General features: G+C 35.0%; 1 protein-coding gene across 1 annotated transcript; it reads left to right on the forward strand.

Annotated features, from left to right (window-relative positions):
• Positions 1–7,484: 7,484 nt before the first annotated feature.
• On the forward strand, positions 7,485–8,073 carry LOC149206382 (histone H2B.9-like). Its single transcript, XM_089393696.1, has one exon. The coding sequence runs from the start codon at positions 7,505–7,507 to the stop codon at positions 7,922–7,924; it is 420 nt and encodes a 139-aa protein (XP_089249822.1). The 5' UTR covers positions 7,485–7,504; the 3' UTR covers positions 7,925–8,073.
• Positions 8,074–22,210: the final 14,137 nt, after the last annotated feature.

A 22,210-nucleotide genomic window follows, 5' to 3' on the forward strand; every position in this document is an offset into this window, starting at 1 on the left:
AGACCACTGTTGGTAATACTCCAGAACTTGTTTTTGTTGATGGTTTAAGGAGATTTATTGATTGTCCAATAAAATAATGGGAGATTGATGTAGATAAGGATGATCTTGGCTTCATCAGGAAGCATGTAGAATAGGAAGCTAACCTCAATGATTATTCACAAAGGAGATATGAACATGGGATAACCCCCAATCAAGAAGACAATAAGGAGACCAAGAGTACAGGTGGGAAGGAAGAAGACAAAACTGACACCAATAAGTAAGAATAAGAATATACTAATAACTAGTGAGAAACTGAGCATGAGGGGATTCAACAAGAGACAAAGAGATATGTAATATCTAACCAGTGGAAAAGATTTGTTCCTATTTCAAGAGAGGTTATATATCGCACATATAGAGATAAAAAATTATCACACTGTAATTAAGATCTAAACATATTCACTATTGAATAATAGGTAGAATCTTCACTGTAGCTCTTTCCACCATGGGGACTCTTAGTATTATTGACCATTTTCTTTTTCAAATGAAGGATATTTCAAGGAGCATGTGGTTAAGAAGTGCAATGGAAACCAGTCTCGTGTCTGCTTACAGAAGGAGTAAACAAAAGAATTCCTTTGTTCCCACTAAAGGAAATTCAAGAGAAAATAATATAAAGCAAAGATCAATCAAATCTAGTTTGAAACAACATTGCAAAGGAAATAGAACTAAATGAAGTTTGGACTGGGTAGATGCAATATTTATAAATGGGCTCACGTATCTAACTGTAAATCTGATAAATGTATAAGAACTAATCAGGAAATGAAGTCAAAAGATATATTTTCATAACATTTGTTCACTTCTAAAATGAGAAATTTGACTTGCACACTAAATTACATGAACTAAAAAAAAGAAATCTCATATTCTCTAATAAACCAGTTTGGGAATGATATTACTTTCTTAGAAAGGTGCAGATATGATCAAACCAAATTCACTTTAGATTATCAATCAAATAATATCTCTGCAGAAACACATGCAAACTGAATGAAATCCCAACCAGTGGTGGAGATTGTCATGAGGCGAGTGAGGAACATTTTTTCACTTCTAAAATGAGAAATTTGAAGTCATGTCATGTTCATAATACGTTGAAACAATGTAAGATGTGACAATGTTAGACACTAACCCTAAATACCAAGCTGATGAACAAGTTTTCAGAGATAATCCTGAGATCTATTTATAGCTAGATTCACATACTATGTAACCTAAAAGTGATGGAAAATGGGACAAAAACAAGAGTTACTCAACAAAATCAAAGGGTTGAGAGACATGATATTATTAATATTGATTGTCAATCAAACAATGGTAATGTTGTACCCAAAAGCCACAACCTAAAACCCAAAACCCAAAACCCCAAACCCACAAAACTCATTGATAAACCACAACCCACAACCCACAAAACTCAAAACCAACACAAAATGCACACAGTTGAAGCTAAATTTCAGAAAATTACCTAAAACCCACAAAACCTGAAACCAACATAGCTCAAGGTGTTTAAAAACACAAGCAGAACAAAGGCACAATCATCCATTTCGGCTAAATGTGTTTAAAAACATAGGTATATAGGTTGGTAGGACAGTGTCCTACCTTCCAGTCATTGTTTCATGGACTTTCTCCATGCCAGCAAGCCACAAGAACCCCACATGGTCCAAAAACCATAGCCTAGACTACAAATCATACAACGGCCTACAAGACAACATCAAACATTGTTAGACTTCCCCAAACCTACAAAAAACAAACGAAATTCAACGAAAAATCTCATAAAAAAACATAAAAACTTGAAAAACCCATTTGGAGCATGAAACGACCATATCCAACATCAGGTCGAGCTAAATCTGCCACAGGGATGAACATAGACAAATACCCAACCCAATACACTAGACGGGGAAGAAAAACCAGCCCAATAAATAAGACAAAACGGATGGTAACAACCAAACAACCTCTAGCACAACCATCAAAACTACTGCATAATCCACTATCCATAGCACCAAGGGCAGTTATGGCAATGAACGCCATTGGAGCAGCGGCGAACAATAACCAGACCCAAATAGAAATGCACGGTGTCAAACACAAGCTTCAAAGACTAAACCTAACCTATACCAAACATTACCTAGACCTTGTTGAACTGATAGCCATGTACGATGGATAGGTGGATGCATGCAGCCACCACGTGTTGTACAACATTGAGGCATGACTTTGTGGCATTATTGTGTTCTGAGGTGGAGGGGTTCGTGTACTGGTGGCTCTCCCCTATATATTTTTATTGATATTTAAAAAATGTTGACAAACTTTCTTACATTACACCTACACATATCCCTTATACTGGGTTGTAGAGTCAATTTGATGAAAAGGGCATAACTATTTTTGAAATAAATCTCAACCTTTGATCTATAACAAGTACTAAGAATATTCTAAAATATTATATGGAGGTTAAATCCTACAATCCACTTAACAATTATTGATAACTAGCACAACCATATAATTCAAACAATTTGATGAAAATGGCATAACTATTTTTGAAATAAATCTCAACCTTTGATCTGTAACTAGTACTAAGAATATGCTAAAATATTATATGGAGGTTAAATCCTACAATCCACTTAACAATTATTGATAACTAGCACAACCATATAATTGAAATCGCTGGTAAACTTGTCAAAACACTTATCACATTAGACATCTCACATTACTAGATTGAAAGAAGCATATAAAATAGCTAAATTATAACTTTATTGTAAATTATTCTAATTGTTAATTACAAAAAAAATATATGAGTTCATCATTTATACTTTTAAAAGGACATGTGATAAAAAATTTAACCATGAAGATTCATCTTCACTTTACCATGGAGTTCTTAACTTGTAAATATGCATTATTACAAAACTATCGGTTAATACCATGGTTCCCCAATCCCACATGCCCAAAAACCCTAATTGATATTCAAGAATTTTTTTAATTAATTACACAAAAAATGCATAATAAATCTCAACCATTGATACATGAATAAAATGTTAAAAGTAGCGTACATAAGCTCTACAACCCAATATAGAGTAAATAAGTAGTAGTTATAAGTTATGACCCATTTAACGTTATAAGTTAAAATAATGATTCTGTAACCATATTTTAATTTAATTAATAAGCACATAAAAACTTTAATACTTATAATAAACTTACTATGTAACAATATTTTTAACCATGGATATTCACCCAGCTTTACCATACATATTATTAGTTATAAATAGGCTTTGTTACAATACCATGGGCTAATACCATGTCTCATCAATACCACATGCCCAAAGACCATCCCTCATTTCACAATCAAATTATTTTATTTAAATTTAATTTATAATATTTTTTTAATTAAATCTAAAAACAAAAAGATTATAATTATTTTTGAGATATATCTAAACCCTCTATCACATTAAGATATATAAGATATAAATATTAACTATAAATTATGATCCTCTTTACCATATAAATTAAAGTAGTAATTTTGTAAGGACATTTAAATTTCATTAAATGTGGAAACCCTTCTCACAACGAAAGAAGTTTTCTCTTTAGAAGACATTAAGTTTGGGGTTAATCGCCTCGCTAATGGGAAAGCTAAGGAAATTGAAGGTTACCACACGGAAATCATAAAAATTGGAGGTCCTGTCCTCATCCCCCCATCCACAAGCTTTTCAATCAAGCAGTCAAGCAAGGGTTCCCTAAACCTTGGACTGAGAGCCTCATTATCCCTATTTTTAAAAGTGGGGATACAAATAACCCCTCTAATTATCGAACAATTATGATCAGCCCTCTCTTAGCCAAGTTATATGGTAGTATTTTGGAAAAGACGTTAAGAATATGGCTTGAAAGTGAAGGTAAGCAGGCTAAAGGCCAAGCAAGTTTCAGAAGGCATCACTCAACAACAGACCACCTTCTTACGCTTAGGATCGTTGCGGAGGAATGACGTAATGATAAATCCAATTTATTTTGTTGCTTTGTGGACTTTAGAAAGGCTTTCGATACGATTCGTAGATACAACCTTTGGAATAGATTAGAAGAGCTAAAGGTTCCTCTCGCGTTGACAGTTGCCGCTATAAGGTTATACGAGAATGTAATTTCCAAGTTAAAGAGCAATGAGGGGTGGTCAAAAGATATTAAGTGTCACATCGGAGTTAAACAAGGTTGCCCCCTCTCCCCTACCCAATTTGGCATTTACATCGATAAGCTCGAAGGCTATTTAGAGGAAGCAGGATGTGATGGCACGATCTTAGCTGTGATAGTCGTCATCCTTCTTCTCTATGATGACGATATTGTTCTTTTGGCAAGGTGCCCATCTGATCTTGATAAGAAACTCAGGCTTCTGAAGGATTTCTGCTCTACCATGGGTATGACTGTTAACATTGACAAAACAAAAGTTATGATTATCAAATCCAAGAAGGACATTTACACTAATTTTATGTATGACAATAATAACTTGGAGGAAGTGTATTCTTACAAGTACCTAGGAATTGATATTCATCACAAGCTCAACTAGAACCATAGGATTGAGAAAAGGATTAATGGGGGGTGGAAAACTTATTTTGGTATTGAAAATAATTGTAAAACAACAAACCTCGTAATGTGGGATAAAAAGAAGTTCCTCTTTGAAACTTTAGTCACTCTTGTTATCTTATATGGCTGTGAGGTTTGGGGTAGCAGCATCTCCAGAGAATCATGGAGAAATATTGAGCAAATCCAGAAGCGTTTTATAACTTATAACCTGAAAATTAAAAGTAATACACCATATCCTATTCTCCTTATAGAAGCAGGTCTTTCCCTTATTGAGAGCCTAGCTATGCTTAGGTTTCTGTTGTACAAGCACAAACTCAATAGCATAGACGATCACAGACTTCCTAAGCTAGCTTTAAATTCCAGCCAAAACCACCTAAGGCTCAATCAAGGGTGGCATAAAGACACAAGGGCCTGGTTAAACTATTGGGGGATCAACGAAAATGATGCATTGCAAAACATAAATAACATTAAAGATATTGTTACTTCTAAGTTCGAAGAAAAAATGTGGTGTGAGAAAGATTTAGTGCCTAAAAGAAAATTAAGTTATTATAAGAAGGTCATCAACCCCACCCTAGAAGATCAAAAGTATCTCTCTATTTTAACTAGCTCAAAGAAGAAAATTAATGTAGCAAAGATTAGAACGAATTCTCATGAGCTCCATAGTAAAATAGGTCGTTGGGCAGTTTCTAAAACACCATGGATGGAAAGGATCTGCCATATATGTGAGAATCGGAACATCCAGGATGAAAACCACTTCCTCTTAGAGTGCCCCGCGTACAACCACATTAGATCTTCGACATTAGATCTTAGTTTCGCAATCTTTGTTACAATAATGACCTTCCTAGCCTTTTACAATGTCAAAATTATAGTGAGCTCAGGAGGCTTCTCTCCAAGCTTTTTGAGCATAGGAATAAAATATTAAATCAAAATAAATAATTTGTTTCTTTAGGTCGGATAGACCAGTGTTTGGTCTTTGGTCTTAGGAGACATTAACCATCATCATCAATAAAAATACTTTTAACCATGGATATTCACCCCAAATTTACCATGGATATTATTAACTTTGTTACAATACCAATATCATGGCTCATCAATACCACATGCCCAAAAACCATCTCTCATTTCACAATCAAAATATGTTATAAATATATATTTTTTCAATTTAATTTTATAACATTTTTGCATGGACTAGGTCAAATTATATAAAAATAAAGATAAAAGTAAAAAATGAAATTATTAATTAAAATTATTAATAATTAATAATTAAACCAATTTAGATCCATCTTAACTCTGGATATATCAATCTCCCAAAGCGATCGAATCTCTCTAGGTTTAAACATTTCTTGAAGTTTTTTACTAAAAAGGAGGTTTGCACCTCGAGAAATTTGATATCTCCGTTCTCGAGAGTTAAGATGGATCTTGGTTGATTAATAATTAAACTAAAATTCCGAAAGTTTGTTACAAAATAAACACATGTATGGACATTTTGGAACACTGATATATATAATACTTACCTTTATATATATATATATATATATATATATATATATATATATATATATATATATATATATATATATATATATCGGAGTCACCTAATGAGGGGGCGGATGGCCAAAAACCTCTATGACACCTACAATTTTGAAGTTTAACAATTATAACTTGGATTTACAAAAATCCTTGCCGGATTTTCTCTAAATATGACCGGAATTTCCATAACTTTCCAGGGAACTCCTCCGCCTAGTTAGACTAAGCACCTTCACACTTGATTTAATTCTCACTCAACTACTATGAATTTTAAAATTTAACCATCTTAAAATAAATCCCAACTAACAAAATTTGACATTGTATTCAAAATAGTTATTTATAATTTATAACAAAACTCTTCAAACTTCCATGAAAAATAAAAATCCATCCTTAACGTATTCCAGTAAAACCCTTTAACATTTGACTTGATATTCAAAATACTTATTTATAGCTTATCACAAAACTCTTCGAAATTAAAAGTGAATAAAAAATCAAATCCTTAACTTATAACAAAACTATTATTCGTTAAAATCGACCATTAACATTTGACTTCCCGTTAAAATCAACCATTAACATTTGACTTCATATTCAAAATAGTTATTTATAATTTATAACAATACTCTTCGAAATAAAAAAGTAAATAAAAAATCAATCCTTAACTTATAACAAAACTATTATTCCAGTAAAACCGTTAAAATCAACCATTAACATTTTACCTCGTATTCAAAATATTTATTTATCACTTATCATACTACTCTTCCAAAAACATAAAATAAAAAAATTTATAGTTAAGATATTGCAAAAAACTTTTAAAGTGACCATGAACCCTTGAAAGAGGCTTGGATTAGTTTTAAGGAATTTATTCCGTGGATAGGGATCATTGATAGAGAAGTTATAATGTTTAACATTATGATTGGATCAAAATAAAATAAAATAAAATAATTAATAATTATAACTATAATTATGAATGAAACATTTTAACCAATTAAAATTAAAATTAATAAAATTAAAATTAAAAATAAAATAACATAAAAAATAATAATTATCATTATAATTAATAATTAAACAAACGTAAATTCCTTTTAATTTTGAATCTATTAAATGTGAAAAGGTATCGAATCTCTTTAACATGAAAATAGCTTTTGGAATTAAAAAAAATTTTGATCCTTTAAAATGAATGTAACCTAGTCACCAATTAATTTGTAGTCAAAGTTTGAACCCACCGTTAGAATCTGGCATACATCAGCAATCGGTGGCGCAGAGATCAGCCAATAGGAAAGACACTCCAACCCCTATTTAATGAAACGGTCTCCTGCTTTCGTTTTGCATAGACGCTTCTCCTTTTCACAGATATAGCAACACCGAGTCTTTTCTGTGGTGTCAGGTTCGAGTCACGATAGTGACATCAATGGCCCCGAAGGCAGAGAAGAGGCCCATGGCCGGGAAAAAGCCTTTGGCGGGGAATTCCCCTTCAACCGAAAAGATGTCTTCGAAGTTGGAGAATAAGGTAGTAAAGGAAGGAGACAAAAAGAGCAAGAAGCACAAGAAAAGTGTGGAGACGTACAAGATCTATCTCTTCAAGGTTCTGAAGCAGGTCCATCCGGAAATGGGTATTTCCAGCAACGCCATGGGAATCATGAACAGTTTTATCAATGATTTATTTGAGAAATTGGCGAGCGAGGCATCCAGACTCTCTCGCCTCAGCAAGAAACCAACTATTACTTCCCGGGAGATCCAGACAGCCGCAAGACTCGTTCTTCCAGGGGAGCTCGCCAAGCACGCTGTGTCTGAGGGTACTAAGGCCGTTACAAAATTCACCAGCGCTTAGATTCCGGTCGTCTTTCGACGATTTCTTTTAAATAGGTGTAGGGTTTTATAACCAGGGGAATCGCATTCTGGTCTGTCTGCATCACAATTTTTGCATTTTCTCATTTTCGGTTCTTTTTTATTTTGTAAGACTCCGAAATGGATTGTTATTCTCAGTCTTCTTCTCTTGAATTGAGCTTTCACATGTTCCTTTAAAGATTTGAAGCCAATATAATAAATTTATTTTCTGTTTACGTGAAAAACTTGTAGTATGTTTCTTTGATATACAGAATCGGAACATGGAGCATATGTTGTTAAGCCGTGCGCATCAAGGCCCTGGTAGGACGATATTTTTATAATAATGTTATAAACAACAAAACGGTATTGTTAGACTTACAGTGGAGAAATGGTGACCGAGCTCCATTTTCTCTTTTAAACCTAAATAATAACACGAAACTATATTATCCTTTTTGAGAATAAAAAAAAAGCTTTCACTGAACTATATTGTTAGTCTAAGTACCCTAAACAACAAAACAACAAAACAGTATTGTTAGACTTACAGTGGAGAAAGGGTGACCGAGATCCATTTCCTCTTTTTAAACCTAAATAATAACACGAAACTATATTATCCTTTTTCAGAATAAAAAAACGCTTTCACTGAACTATATTGTGAGTCTAAGTACTCTAAATGCTCAGAAGCTTGGATAACTGGAAGAAATACATGCATTTAATATGCTCGGAGGTTCTGCATGTAACATGGATACAGAGAACGGAGGTTCTGCATGTAACATGGATACAGAGAACGCGGTAGGAATTTTGAAATCTCATTGCAAAATGAAAACAAAAGTTAGTTCTCTGCTAAATGTATTCATCAAAGTTTTTATTATTAATATATTTTATATTTGATTATAATTAAAGAATTTTTTTTAAAGATTTAATATTTTTCAATAAAAAGGATCGTAGGTTATTATTTTAGTTTGAAAATTCATACTTATAAATGGTAGATAAATATTCAATAAAAAATATGTAATTTACTGTTAAATTGGTTATATATATTCACCGTTATCCATAATTGTGATGAGATTTTCCTAATAATATTATGTATTATTTTGAATATTAAAATCTTTGCAAATATTTATTACTACACTGATTTTTTAAAATAGGTTTTACTCTGCACATTACGTTTAATCATAGAAAGCCAAAAAAAAAAATCTTTCATAACATTGCCCTAACTATGCTTCTTTGTGTTCTTTGTAAGCTCCCGTTGACTTGGCATACTGTGAGTTTGCCCAAGCGGAGCCCTCGAATTTGAGCTACACCTACGTGGTAAAAAATGATTAGGTCGAGGAGGATGAAATTGAAAGATGTGATTGGTTAAATTCGTCTAGCCAAACTCATCATAGGGACACAAAACACCTATCGGGTAGCTATTTAATCATAATTAAATGTTTAACTTAATAAAAACAATAAAAATATTGTGAATAATTTTAAATAAAAGGGGTTAAATAACTCATAACATATTGTGCAGAAAGATTTCACAGTTCACTATAGTTGTTGGTTTTGAACAGTTAACCATGTTTTACCTTCTTCACTATCGTTGTGAACAGTTAAACATGCTTTACCTTCTTGACACAAAAATTCTAATCTCCAAGAAAATAATCATCAATATCAATAGTTTGGATGTAAAAATCATGGCTATTTTTTCTTTAATTTAGTGTTTGAATTATGAAGTCATGATATTAAACTATGAATGCAAATTATAAAAACATGATATTAAAGGTAAATAAATATTTTTGAAAAATTCTATTCAAGAAAATAATTATAGATATCGATAGTTTGGATGTAAAAATTCTCGAGATTTTTTCCATAATTTAGTGTTTGAATTATGAGGCATGATATTGAAAAAAACTATAGAAATATGATATTAAGGCAAATAAATGTTTTGAAAGATTCCCGAAAGTACTTGCGATATACTTAGCTTTAACATCTTATTACACGAAAAGTTCGAGAAAATTTAATGGCCCTTTGTGTAGCCATGATTTGACCCTTGTACCTTAACTGCGAGGATAAACAAGTGATACGACTCATACCATCACCATTTTTTGCATGCTTTTTGCCTTTTTACTAACTAACCTTCAACATCAATTGTTCAAGATCCATTGCTGGTCTTCTTTGTAGCAAGATTCTCCCTATATATACAATTCAACTAACTAGTTAATGGACGCAAATTTTCCTCATGTGAAACCTCTTATTCTTCTCTTATTCTTTTTATTTCTTGAAGAAGCGGCTCCCTTTCCTAAATCCCGCGAGCTTCTGATTCTAGTTCAGTTGAGCTTCTCATTCTAGTGATCCCAATTTTTCGAATTGATAAAAATGGTGTCAGGCATGGAGAAGGTGAATAGAATGAGGACCGTCTCTAATTATCATGTGATGACGCTGTTATCTCTTGGTCATGGCCACCTAATTCCATTCATGCACCTTGCCAAGAAACTCACCACCCGAGGCTTCATAGTGACCTTCGTTGTCACATTTCATTACAAGTCTTCTCTACAGAAGAGAGTGGAGGCTGTGTGGGGGACTGGACCGAACATTCGCTTTGGAGGTCCCTACAGATGGCTTGGCCCTTGGGGAGGTAAATAGCAATAGTATGAAATGGCATGAGTTTCTGCCCTTTAATCGCCACCAACGAGCGCCAACAAGGCTCCTTCGAACACTTCTTGGAGCGTTTTATGAGCAAAAAAAGAATTCCATCACAGCTCTGCCTCGGTGACTCATTGTGAATTTTCTCCTTGGCTGGGTGTTTTCCATGGCAAAAAAATTTCGAGATCCCTGAGTCTGCCTCGACACGTCGGGCATATTTGTTGCAAATTTGTTCGCTACCACTAGCTAGGAAGTCCCAATTCTCTATCAACTGTTTGTTGGCCACTACCAACAAGGATCCACCACTCTTATGTTGGCAAGCCACCACTTGCTAGAGGCCCTAACCTCCATAAACTCACTAGGGACACATTTCGGAGTGTATTGTTTAAGTACATCAACAATACACTCTCTACAACATGTCAACCAATCAGCTCAACAAATACAATCAACATCAACAAAATCTATCTCATCTCTTCAACACTCTCACCATACACTAACAATAATATACTTTTCTCATCACTTAGCCGTATACAAAACCATTATAACATTCAATCCTACACATTAATCAACCATGGCCTTGGTAGAAATAATCTCTCAAAGTCTTACAACAATAACAATACATGAATACAAGGATAATTGGCGTGGAGATACATTAATGGTGTCAAAATATTGGCTTCAAACAAACTCAGTTCACAACTATAATACTATCTATTAACATGTAAAATAATGAGTGAATATGAAACCTGCAACATCAAACTATTAGCCATCAATCCTATACCCATGCATTGCTACAGGTTTGCACTATGCCATCTAACACCAACAATTAAACTCTATATTTGTCATAAATCTAGCTCTCTTCCACACCAATCCAATGTTTGACATTTTGAATACTAAACATCGCTTCACAAGTCAACATGCACAGATATTTCAACCTTTTTCTTGCCATTTGTCTTCGTTCTATGTGTATTCAATACTCTTCCTCTCTGTAATCTAAATAATATATGCATTACTTTATCCCTTCAAAACAGTTGTTAGATACAACAATTATATATTCCAGCTCCGTTCTCATAGTAACCTCTCACTAGTTCTGTAAACAAATCATGCTATAATCTTATCATTTCACTCCACAAGGTTTCTATGCAGTCTTAGGAAGCAGAATGTGTTCCAATCATCAACCAAACCTCTATCCAACACTTGGATATAAATAGCTATGTCCTAATGTTCTAGATCAATCCAAACAAATGATCATTGTGTGACTAAATCAACCACTCACTTCAAAGGTTTTTCGAAATACCATGGGAAATACAATGGTTTTGCCAGTGGTTTTCATTTTCTCTTCTTACAGACTATAACATACCTTATCTTCTTGGGAAGTTTTTTTATAATGCACCCTAGATAGTGATTACCTACGTTATAATGCTTTGTGGCCACTTATTCACCCGCGTTACTAGTATTTTCTTTTCAGATCCTCACTTGCAAGCATCTCCAAACCCTCTCAGACCTCCTACAACTTCTCTAGAACATGTCCAACCTCTTGCAACTCCTTTACAACTATCATAAAGCACTAGTTTTGCAAACACCTCTGCATCAATTCAATGGTAACTCATATTTAGTAAATCTTTATGTTGACGGCAAACCATCAGGATCATGTGGGCTACCAGCAATAGGTTGACATCAATTCCAACAAGAAAACCTACTATAATGCCAACATTATCACCCTAGCAGGAAACCAAACTAGTGGTAAAATAAGAGATATATTTTCTCTGAAATTAAAAAAAAAAAAAAAACTAGTTGAGATTATTGCTGTTAGGTATACTAATTTCTTATAACATATACATTAGTATGTGAAACATAAGAAATAAATTGTGACCCGCCAAATCTTTAAATTGATAACATATAATCACATGCTTGAGAGATCAAACGAGTAAGATTATGGGCCATATGAATTTCTCATGATGAGGTAGAGATGTCAACGGGCTCATCTATGGTTCTTGGATAATTTGGTCCTTTTCCACAATTTAGATGGCTTTTTTACGAGCCAGCCTAAGAGTTGCAACCTTATGTTTGAGTCCCATATCGGTATGCTCAGTCTAAAGTTCATCCAATTGCAATGACATTTCTCTCTTAGCCTAATTGTGTTCTAGAATAACATTTCTGAGAAGGGCTTTGATATTCTAGTAAATCTCAATGGTGTAGAGGTATTGGTTTTGGCATCCTCAAGTAGACTTGGATTAGGGACCCATTCCACAGTTGATGCCAATACCTATGCATTGTTGGGTTCTTCCTTATTTGCAAGAACCTTTGTTGTATCATGTTCAATTCTTGTTGAATGTCATTAGGATTTTGGATTTCATAGAAATGAGTTGCATTATGAGCATGAAAGTGAGCTCATGTGCTCCCTTCCACTCTACTGGGTGAGAAATAACGACTTGTGACCTTTTGATGTGAAGGGGGTAGTGATAAGAAAAGATAGTTGGGAGAGGATGAATGCATGAGAAAACCCCCTAAAAGAATGATGAACAAGAGACAAGGCAACAAAAGACTTGAGAGAGAAAATATGAAGGGTGGTGCAACAACAATTTCAAGCTATGAGAAAAAATCCTCTGGGAGATGAAGGTGTAGGAGGAGCGCCCTAAATGGGGAAGATAAAATCTAAAGAATTAAAAACACATCCAAAGAAAAAAAACAATAAACTCGTATCCAAGGTGGAAAATTGAACATGAGAAGATCTTGTCTGATATAGGACTAGGAGTAGGAAAACCACCATTCCAAACAAAAGCATGCTTAAAAAATAAAGACTTTTCAACTGACACGTAAAACCAACAATTGTAAAATTCAATTCAACCATAAATAATTTCCAGAGATAATTAAGCATAGACTCGTATGTTAATACAACCAGCACTGCGGTAAGGAGCACAAATACCTTGTAACCTTGCCAACCCAACTAGCATAAGGAAATTCCACACCAAGATCAATAAACCTCCACTCAAATAAAAATAAGCATTTCCCTCCAAGAACCCTGTGCAAATTCTCCTCAATTTTGTTGAGTATACTAGGAAAGAGCCAAATAGTAGCCACATTGAGGGAGGCCATGTCTAGAGGACTTGGTCGTACCCCCCTTAGAAGAAAAGATAAATTAGTGTAGGAGCATAAACTAGGTTTGGGAGGGGTAAGTTGCCAGAAATAAAAGTGTAGACACAACTCAATGAAAATAATAGTGGTTTCCCCTTGCCAACCTACATTAAGACTCACCAATCTACCATTGAAATAGTTCCATCAATTTCCACCTTGATTGATTAAATGCATAATGATTTTAAATTTGTGTCGATCATCATTTTAAGAAAGTGTAGGATGTGTGGCGAGTTGGAAGGCCATGCTTCCCCCCTTGTTTGATTTGGGTGATGGGAATGGAGCCATCCCCTCCCACGATTTATCCTTGTTTTTCATCCCATCTAGGAGTTATGAAGATTTATCCTTGTTTCTCATCCCTTTCTAGGGGTTATGGAGATTTATCCTTAAAGAGAATGAAAATGAGAGATACATAAATGTTACAATGCATGTTAGAATGAATATTATTAATCTAGTCAAGTTAAAAGAGTAACAATTAACAAGAAATACGATGGTTTTTTGGTTTTTGTCTTTTTTCATGTAACCAAGCATTTTATAACAACAATATGCATGATATGAATTGAGTATGGTATTTATAATGTATGGAGGATAACATTCATTACTCTTAATTATTTGAAATAAATTCAATTGACAATCACTAATAATTAATATTATTAGATTAATTTTAAAAATATTTAAGAGTAATTGACAAAATTTGAATAGTTTTGGAAATTAGAGTTTGTGTTACATGGTGGTAGTTGACTGCATTGAGAGGAGCTCTACAATCTAGAAATGGGGAAGATGTTGTAGCGACACATAAAAAAAAACATATTGTTGGCTCAATTGAAAAGGTAATAAAAATAATAATTCTATTCTATTCAATTTATTATATTGTTTTTGTTTTTCTAAGTTTATTGTAGAAAATCTGCTATGTAGGTTAACCCGATAATGCAATATAAATCAAAGCAGAATATTATAACCTACTTCTATTATCAATTTGTAGAAGCTTAAAGATCGACCTGAACAATAAGACCAGAAGGAAAAGAATCAAACACACAATACACATGAAAATACTTTGGGGAAAGCCTCAGCTAAAAACCCCACTCTCTATATTATCATACAAGGTGGAAATACATAGAGATTATACAAAGCCTTAGCTCTCACAGCTAGCTAGCTCTCAATACAATCCTCACACGCAATCTTGGTTGTTCTCCAGCCTTCCTCTCTACCCTCCAAGCTCCTATTTCCTTATGTTGTTCCTCTGGGATGATCTCCTTCAACCAAGTGGAAAACCAATTTACCAAGTGGATGATCTCGTGATCTCACACATTGTCAGAACTACATAATCCTCAAGGAATTATTCCTTCTGCATGCATGATTTTTCTTTATAGGAAACCAGATGCAACTGATAGTACACTATCCTTGACTTTAATCTCAACTGGGTCTTTCTTAGAATAGACATGCATGAGTTTCTGATGAGGGAATCTTCAGTTAACTGGAGTACACTAGTTGAGTGCATGCATGCATCAACTGACTGTTAACTCTCTATTAGTTCCTCAAACAGTTTGGAACTAATTTAACTAGACTTAACTCAGTAAACTGAGTTAAATAATTACAACTCAAATATAACTCAATCTTATCTCCTTAATTTAAGGCTTATCTCCTTAATTTAAGGGATAACTCTTGCATGACTTTAGAAAGACTTCTAACTTCTAAGTCAAAATAACTTAATTAATTATTTCCAAGTAGCTCTTAAGACTAAATTCGATTTTAATTCACAATTTAATTCAAGGACAAATTAAATTGGAATATTCTTGTTGCCACATTTCAACACTCCCTCTCAATAAGAAAGGGATTATCTGCCACCCTGATACTATCTCTATGGAACTTGAATTTCCACTTTAACAATGCCTTTGTCAAAATGTTGGCATCTTGCTCCTTGATCGAAATATACAATAGCAACATGATCCTCCCGTCATCAACAACTTGCTTTACCTTGTAAAGCAAACAGGAACTCACAACTCACTTGTTCTCCGGTCTTGGAACCACGTCTAAAACACTTTTTACGAACTATGGAGTCATACTCCTCTATCATAGCATCAACCCAAATCAGCTGCTACATTGATTCCTCAAAGGAAGATGGCTCGGTCTCAAAAAATTCCCCAGCAAGGGCCATGTATCCAGTGTACTTCTCAAGTGACCTCCTCTATCTGCGCTGAGAAGATGGTGCTCCCACATTCTCTCTCACATCCTGCAACAATCTATCAACTTCTCTTGTTCTCTTCCGTCCAACTCTGGAAGACTCTCCTTGGGTGCATGTCTCTAATCCTGGAACCTTTGCATGCAACTGCTCCACATTAGTTTGAGGCTCCTCCTCCTTTGGAACCAACAATTCCTCCACAGCCTGTAGTTGGAGCTCCCTCTCGAGGGAAACTCACATGGCCTTCTGCTCATCAAAATTGAGATCTTTGCGAACCATTATCCTCCAACTGGTAGGAATGTACACCCGATAGTTGTGAGGTGTATCAGTGTACCCCACAAGTATCCCCAACTCTGCTGTCGGCTCAAGCTTCTTCTGTGCATCCTTTGTCACATGGAAATATAACTATGAACAAAAGATCCTAAAGTGACCCACATTTGTTCTCTTATTGGAGAAAGCTTCCTCTAGTGTCTTCATCCCAAGTGTGCGATGCGGGCTTCTATTCTGCAAATAGACTGTTGTGTTACATGCCTCAGCCCATAGATGAAGTGGTAGGCTTTGGTCATGCAACATCGCCCATGCTGCCCCTACAATAGTTCTATTCTTCCTCTCGGCCACCCCATTCCACTGTGGGTTATGAGGTGCCATCAACACTCGTTTAATTCCTTCCATTACACAGAAGTCCTTAAACTCTTGAGAGACATATTCTCCACCATTTTCACTTCTCAAGGCCTTTATCTTCTTCCTTGAATCTTTCTTGACCAAAGCTTTGAACTCACAATACTTTGAGAAGGTTTGGTCCTTCTTTTGCATGAAATAAATCCAACATTTATGAGAAAAATCATCAATGAAAATCACATAATACCTTTGCTTTGTTGTGGATGTCATCGAGAATGGTCCACACACATCAATATGAAATTTCTCTAAGATATCCTTTGCTCAACTGTCTCGATCATGAAAGGAAGACTTGGTGTACTTTCCCAAGGCACAACCTTTGCATGTGTCAACTTGCTCAAGTTTAGCTTTGGGAAGTCCTGTAGATATCTGCCGCATTATCTTCAAAGCCCCATAATGCAAATGGCCCAACCACCTGTGCTACAACTTGCCAATGTTTTGGGTTTGCACCAATTCTGCTTTCGTACTCAATGTTGCACAATCATCTACCTCTAGTTTATAGAGATCATTCACCTGGATCCCTATCCTCTTTCTCTAACCCGTGGCTATGCGTCTTAGGAATGTCTTTCCTTTACTGAAGACAACATCGTAGCCTTTGTCCTCCAACATCGCGACCGATACCAAGTTCTTCTTTATTCCATGCACATACTTCGCATCTATCAAGGTGATAGGAGCTCCATGATTCCTCTGAAAAGCAACTGTGGCCACTCTTGAAACACTATACCTTCCATCGTCACCCATCTCTATGTGCATCTTGAGGTATTTCTCCTCCAAGGTACTAAATAAACTTTTATCACTAGTCATGTGGAATGAGGCTCCACTTTCAAGATACCAAACAAAACCCATCATTGATGACACCATGCATGCAATGAGGGTAAAGTCCATTTCAAACTGAGAGGCTAATGCCTCACCTTCTGATCCTTCTGAGGATCGATTCTTGGACTTCTTCGATGGGAAATTAGTTGCATAATGTCCCATCTTGTGACAAGTAAAGCATCTCACTTTAGACTTGTCACCCTTCTTCCCTCCATGAGAATAATTTGATTTGGAATGGGAAGCCTTCCCCTTCCCTTTCCTTGCCTTACTTGCTAAGGCTAGATTTCCTTCATCATCATTCCTGGATGAACAACCATCTCGTGTGCCCCTCCTGATCTCCTCCTGCATCAGATTCGACCACGGTTGTTCCCAATCCAATAGTTTCTCCCTTCCATTCACAGAGTCTTGGTAGCTATTCCAACTCTTTGGAAGGCCAAGGAGAGTGTGTTGGCATTATGATGTATGTGGTGTACTTGATGGCAACCCACTTGTAGCAGAAAAACTCACTTGTATATGGTAACTAAATGAATCTACAAAAGAGATATCAGATGTGACAGAATGTGATGAAATGCAGGGCAACTTCAGATGTGATGAAATGTAGGGTAGCTTCAAGGAATTAGTTCAGAAGGCAACTCACTCAGATGAAAGATCACAGTATACCAGGAAAACAACAAAGAATGACAGATCAGTCTTCACAGAATGAAGAAAGAGAGGTATACGCAGGTTCACCAACGACCAAGCCGTGTATACACATAGGTTAACATAATCAAAGGTACGTACAATGTACACACGCACTTTCATAGAATGGAAAGTGCGTATACCTTGGAAAACTAAGTTTTGGTTTGAAGTATTTGGTCCGTGGTATTTTGATCCATGGTATTGGTCCATGGTATTTGATCCGAGGTATTGACCCTAGGTATTTGATCTAAGGTATTAGTCTTAAGTGGTTTTGGTCCATGGTATTAAGAAAGACCTAAAACTATAAAACGAGGAGAAGATCATTAGGCCAAGGTACTCAAGCATTGAATATCTAATGAAGAGAGAGATCTAGTATGCAGGTTATTGGGTTATGGTGCATTGTTGGATCTAAACCAAGGAGGAACCTTAATAGATGGAGGATAACATATAATGATGGATCAAGATCTTAAGGCGTAAAGTGAACTATCATTATGTGTTTTTGCTCATGAATATTCTAGATCTGAATACTGATGCATATATTATTTTGTAAATGATATGATCTGGGTATAACTGAAGTCTCGTATAGCTGCAGAATTATGAATTGATTTTTGCAGATGTATACGCTGGTTGGCTTTAACGAAAGCGCGTATACACGCGGGTTTAGCACAAGAAAGTAGTGTTTACCTAATAATCTATGTTTTAGTTGTTGCTGTTTGTTGTTGCAGTGTTCTGGGTTCTGGCTTGGGTTCTAGTTACTATACTTTGGTGACAGCATTCTGAAAGATCAAAGTGATTGATTGATTTGGTTGTGGTTGGTTCAATAGATGGTTGGTTGATGCATATATATTTGATGATTGAATGATGTTGTTGATGTATCTAGTCTGAAAATTTATGAAACATGGTCCCTGGAAGAAAGGAGAAGGTTGTAGCCTTCTATAGGCTGGCACCTACGTACTAGTAAACATATCAGCTAGTACAAGAGCTAGGGGGTGGTAGCTCCCTTTTAGTAGAAGCTGGAGAACGAGAGAAGGTTGTAGCATTTTGTAGGTAGAAGCTTGCATACTGGTATAAGGATGCACCAGTACAAAGATTGTAAACATAATTCTCTTATCATTAAAAGAAGACAGAGACGATTGCAACAGGTGGTTTTCAGCCACATTAGGTTTCCACCTTATATCTTGGTGTTGATGTGTGTTTCTTATGAGTGATGCTTTATTCTGCTCTTACTGCACTGTCTAATGAAATTGCTAATATACTGATTAAAGTTTACTACATGATAATTTGGGTAAATCAAAAGATCTCTGCATATATGCTGGTTTCATTAAGTATAATTGCGTATACACGCTAGTTCACTTAGCTGGAGTAGCGTATACAAATCAGTTTTGAAAATTAAATTATTGATATGATAATACTGATTCACCCCCACTCTCAATATTATTTCCAACAATTGGTATCAGAGCAGGTCCTTCAAAAGAAGCTTGATTACTTGAAGGCAGATCCATCATCATGAGTAATCAAGAAAGCGGGGGATTAATTAGACCACCAATCTTTGATGGGAGAAACTTCATTTATTGGAAGGCAAGAACCACAACCTATCTTCAATCTCTTGGAACAGATGTCTAAGAAATCGTGGAAGGAGGATATACATTTCCATCAACAATTCCTATAGATACGGCAGGTAAAAAGCAATATGAAACCAATGCCAAGGCTGTCAATACATTATTAGGAAGTCTGTCACAATCAGATTTTTTCAAAGTTATGCAGCTCAAATCAGCCAAAGAAATATGGGACAAAATTGTTCTAAGCTACGAAGGAGACTCTCAGGTAAAACGTGCTAAACTACAAGCTCCCAGAATTCAATATGAAACTTCGAGATGCATAATGATGAAAGTATAGCTAGTTACATATTGCATATGGATGAGGTTGTTAATTGCATGAAGAATCTGGGTGAAGAGATAAAGGAAGTTACCTTAGTTAAAAAAGTCTTAAGATCCTTGTTTGCTAAATTTAAATTAAAAGTATCTGCCATAGAAGAAAAGCAGGATCTACAAACTATTACTATGACACAGCTTCACCAAATCCTAACTGCCTTTGAGATGAGGAAAGGAGGTCCATCAGATATGAGAGAAGCTGCATTTAAAGCTTCAATAAAAGGAAAAGAAGAACTCAATGAATTAGGACATATTTTAGAAGGAGAAGAATAAGAAAACTTTGTCAAGAACCTTCAACGAGGTTCCAGAAGATTCAGAGGTAAATTACCTTTCAAATGTTTTGCCTATGGTAGAGTCAGTCATTATGCTACCAAATGTCCTCATAAATGTAAATATGATAAAGTGAAGGAATTTGCAAAATGGAATAGAAAGGAAAGTGTAAGTAAAAAGAGCTACTATACTCATGAAGATAGTGACAATTTATCAAATAGTGATGAAGATGAAAATAGTAATGACTATAGAATTCTCATGGCGTATGAAGATGACGATTTTTTGGATGCTTTAGATGAAAATGACCTTTATGAGGAAATATCTAAACTTAAAATCTGTTTAGAAGAAAAGAATATGATTATAGATACCTTGACATAGCAACTTGTTGAAAGAGAAAAGCACAATGAAAAACTAGAATGTGAAATTGTGTCTAAGAAAGGATATTGAGAAAACAAAAGATCTTAATCTCAGATTTGCTAAAGGATCATAAACCTTGAATGAAATTATCAAAGTGCAGCATTCTCCTCTGATAAAGACAGGTCTTGGATATACTGAAGAAGCATCTCAATCATAGAAGTCATCAACCTCCACTAAAAGCTATCTTGATGCAGTAAGGAGTAGTGAACAGTTTGACAATCTTCAGTAAAGGCATAAAGCATATCACGAGGTAAAACAGGCTCAATTTACTTCAAGGATGAACATAAGCCACAACCAACCTCAGATAAATCGTACTCAATTTTCTTCAAAGATGAATATCAATAGGAACTACAATCACTAGGTCAGTAGATTCGATAATTGCAGGAACTTTTTTAATGGTCAATGTTTCTCATGTCATAATTTTGGACACAAAGCTGCTCAATGTGTTGCTTAGAAAACCATCATGACTAGAGAAGAAAAAAATCAAAGGAATGTGATAGGGATCAAGAAAATTTTATATAATAACTTTTCTTTGCTTGAAAATGAAATAGAATGCTCAATTTGTAACAACTTTGGCCATGAAGAATTTGAATTCAGGAGAAAATTTCGGTAAATATCTCAAAAGGAAAAAACTCCATTAAATCCCAAAATATTGAGAAAGGAAGAACCACAAACAGAAATATGTGGTATATCCTTATATGCAGAAGGATAAGAAAACCAATGGTACATCGATAGTGGATGCTCAAAACACATGACAGGTGACAGAGAAAAAATGTACTCATATAATGCCTTAGAAAAAGAAAAGAGTGTCTCATTTGGAAACGACACTCCTGCTATCATAAAAGGTAAAGGCTATGTTTTCTTGAAAGAAAAAGTTAAAGCTGGAAGTGTTATGTATGTTGATGGCTTAAAACATAACCTGTTGAGTGTGAGTCAAATGTGTCATCAAGGAAATGAAGTAGTGTTTCGATCAAATGGATGTGTTTTTCGGGAGCTTGATACAGGAGAAATAGTGATTAAAGGTACAAAAACTCCAAACAACCTATACATACTCGAGGGAGGACAACAACAGTGTTATCTAAGAAAAAATGATGAAAACTAGCTATGGCACAGAAGATTGGGACATCTAAGCTTTTCTCAAATAAGAAAACCATGTAGATTCCAGGCTGTTCGAGATCTTCCAGATATCAACATTCCTAAAAATACTATATGCAAATCATGTCAATTCAGTAAGAAAACCAGATCTCAATTCATCGAAAAGGAAGGATCAACTAGTAAGCCGCTTGAACTTGTTCATACTGATTTATGTGGACCATCAAGGAAAAAGTCACCTCGTGGAGAAGAATACTTTATATTGTTCATTGATGATTTTTTCAAAATGTGTTAGATAGGTCTTCTAAAGAATAAAGATGAAGCATTTGAAAAGTTCAAAGCCTTCAAAGCTTTGGTTGAAAATGAATTAGATTGCAAAATCAAATGCCTCAGATCTGATCGAGGAGGGGAATTTACCTCAGATGAATTATTTGACTTATATGAACAACATGGAATAAAAATGTAGTTCTCCACTACAAGG

Source organism: Pinus tabuliformis, chromosome 1_2 (assembly GCF_031772625.1).
Source record: "Pinus tabuliformis cultivar Carrire ecotype Pingquan chromosome 1_2, CPIR1, whole genome shotgun sequence".
Taxonomy (NCBI): Eukaryota; Viridiplantae; Streptophyta; class Pinopsida; order Pinales; family Pinaceae; genus Pinus; species Pinus tabuliformis.

What these genes read in the sequence shown, in the direction of transcription:
- LOC149206382 (XM_089393696.1), top strand. Translation starts at nt 7,505, where the DNA reads ATGGCCCCGAAGGCAGAGAAGAGGCCCATGGCCGGGAAAAAGCCTTTG.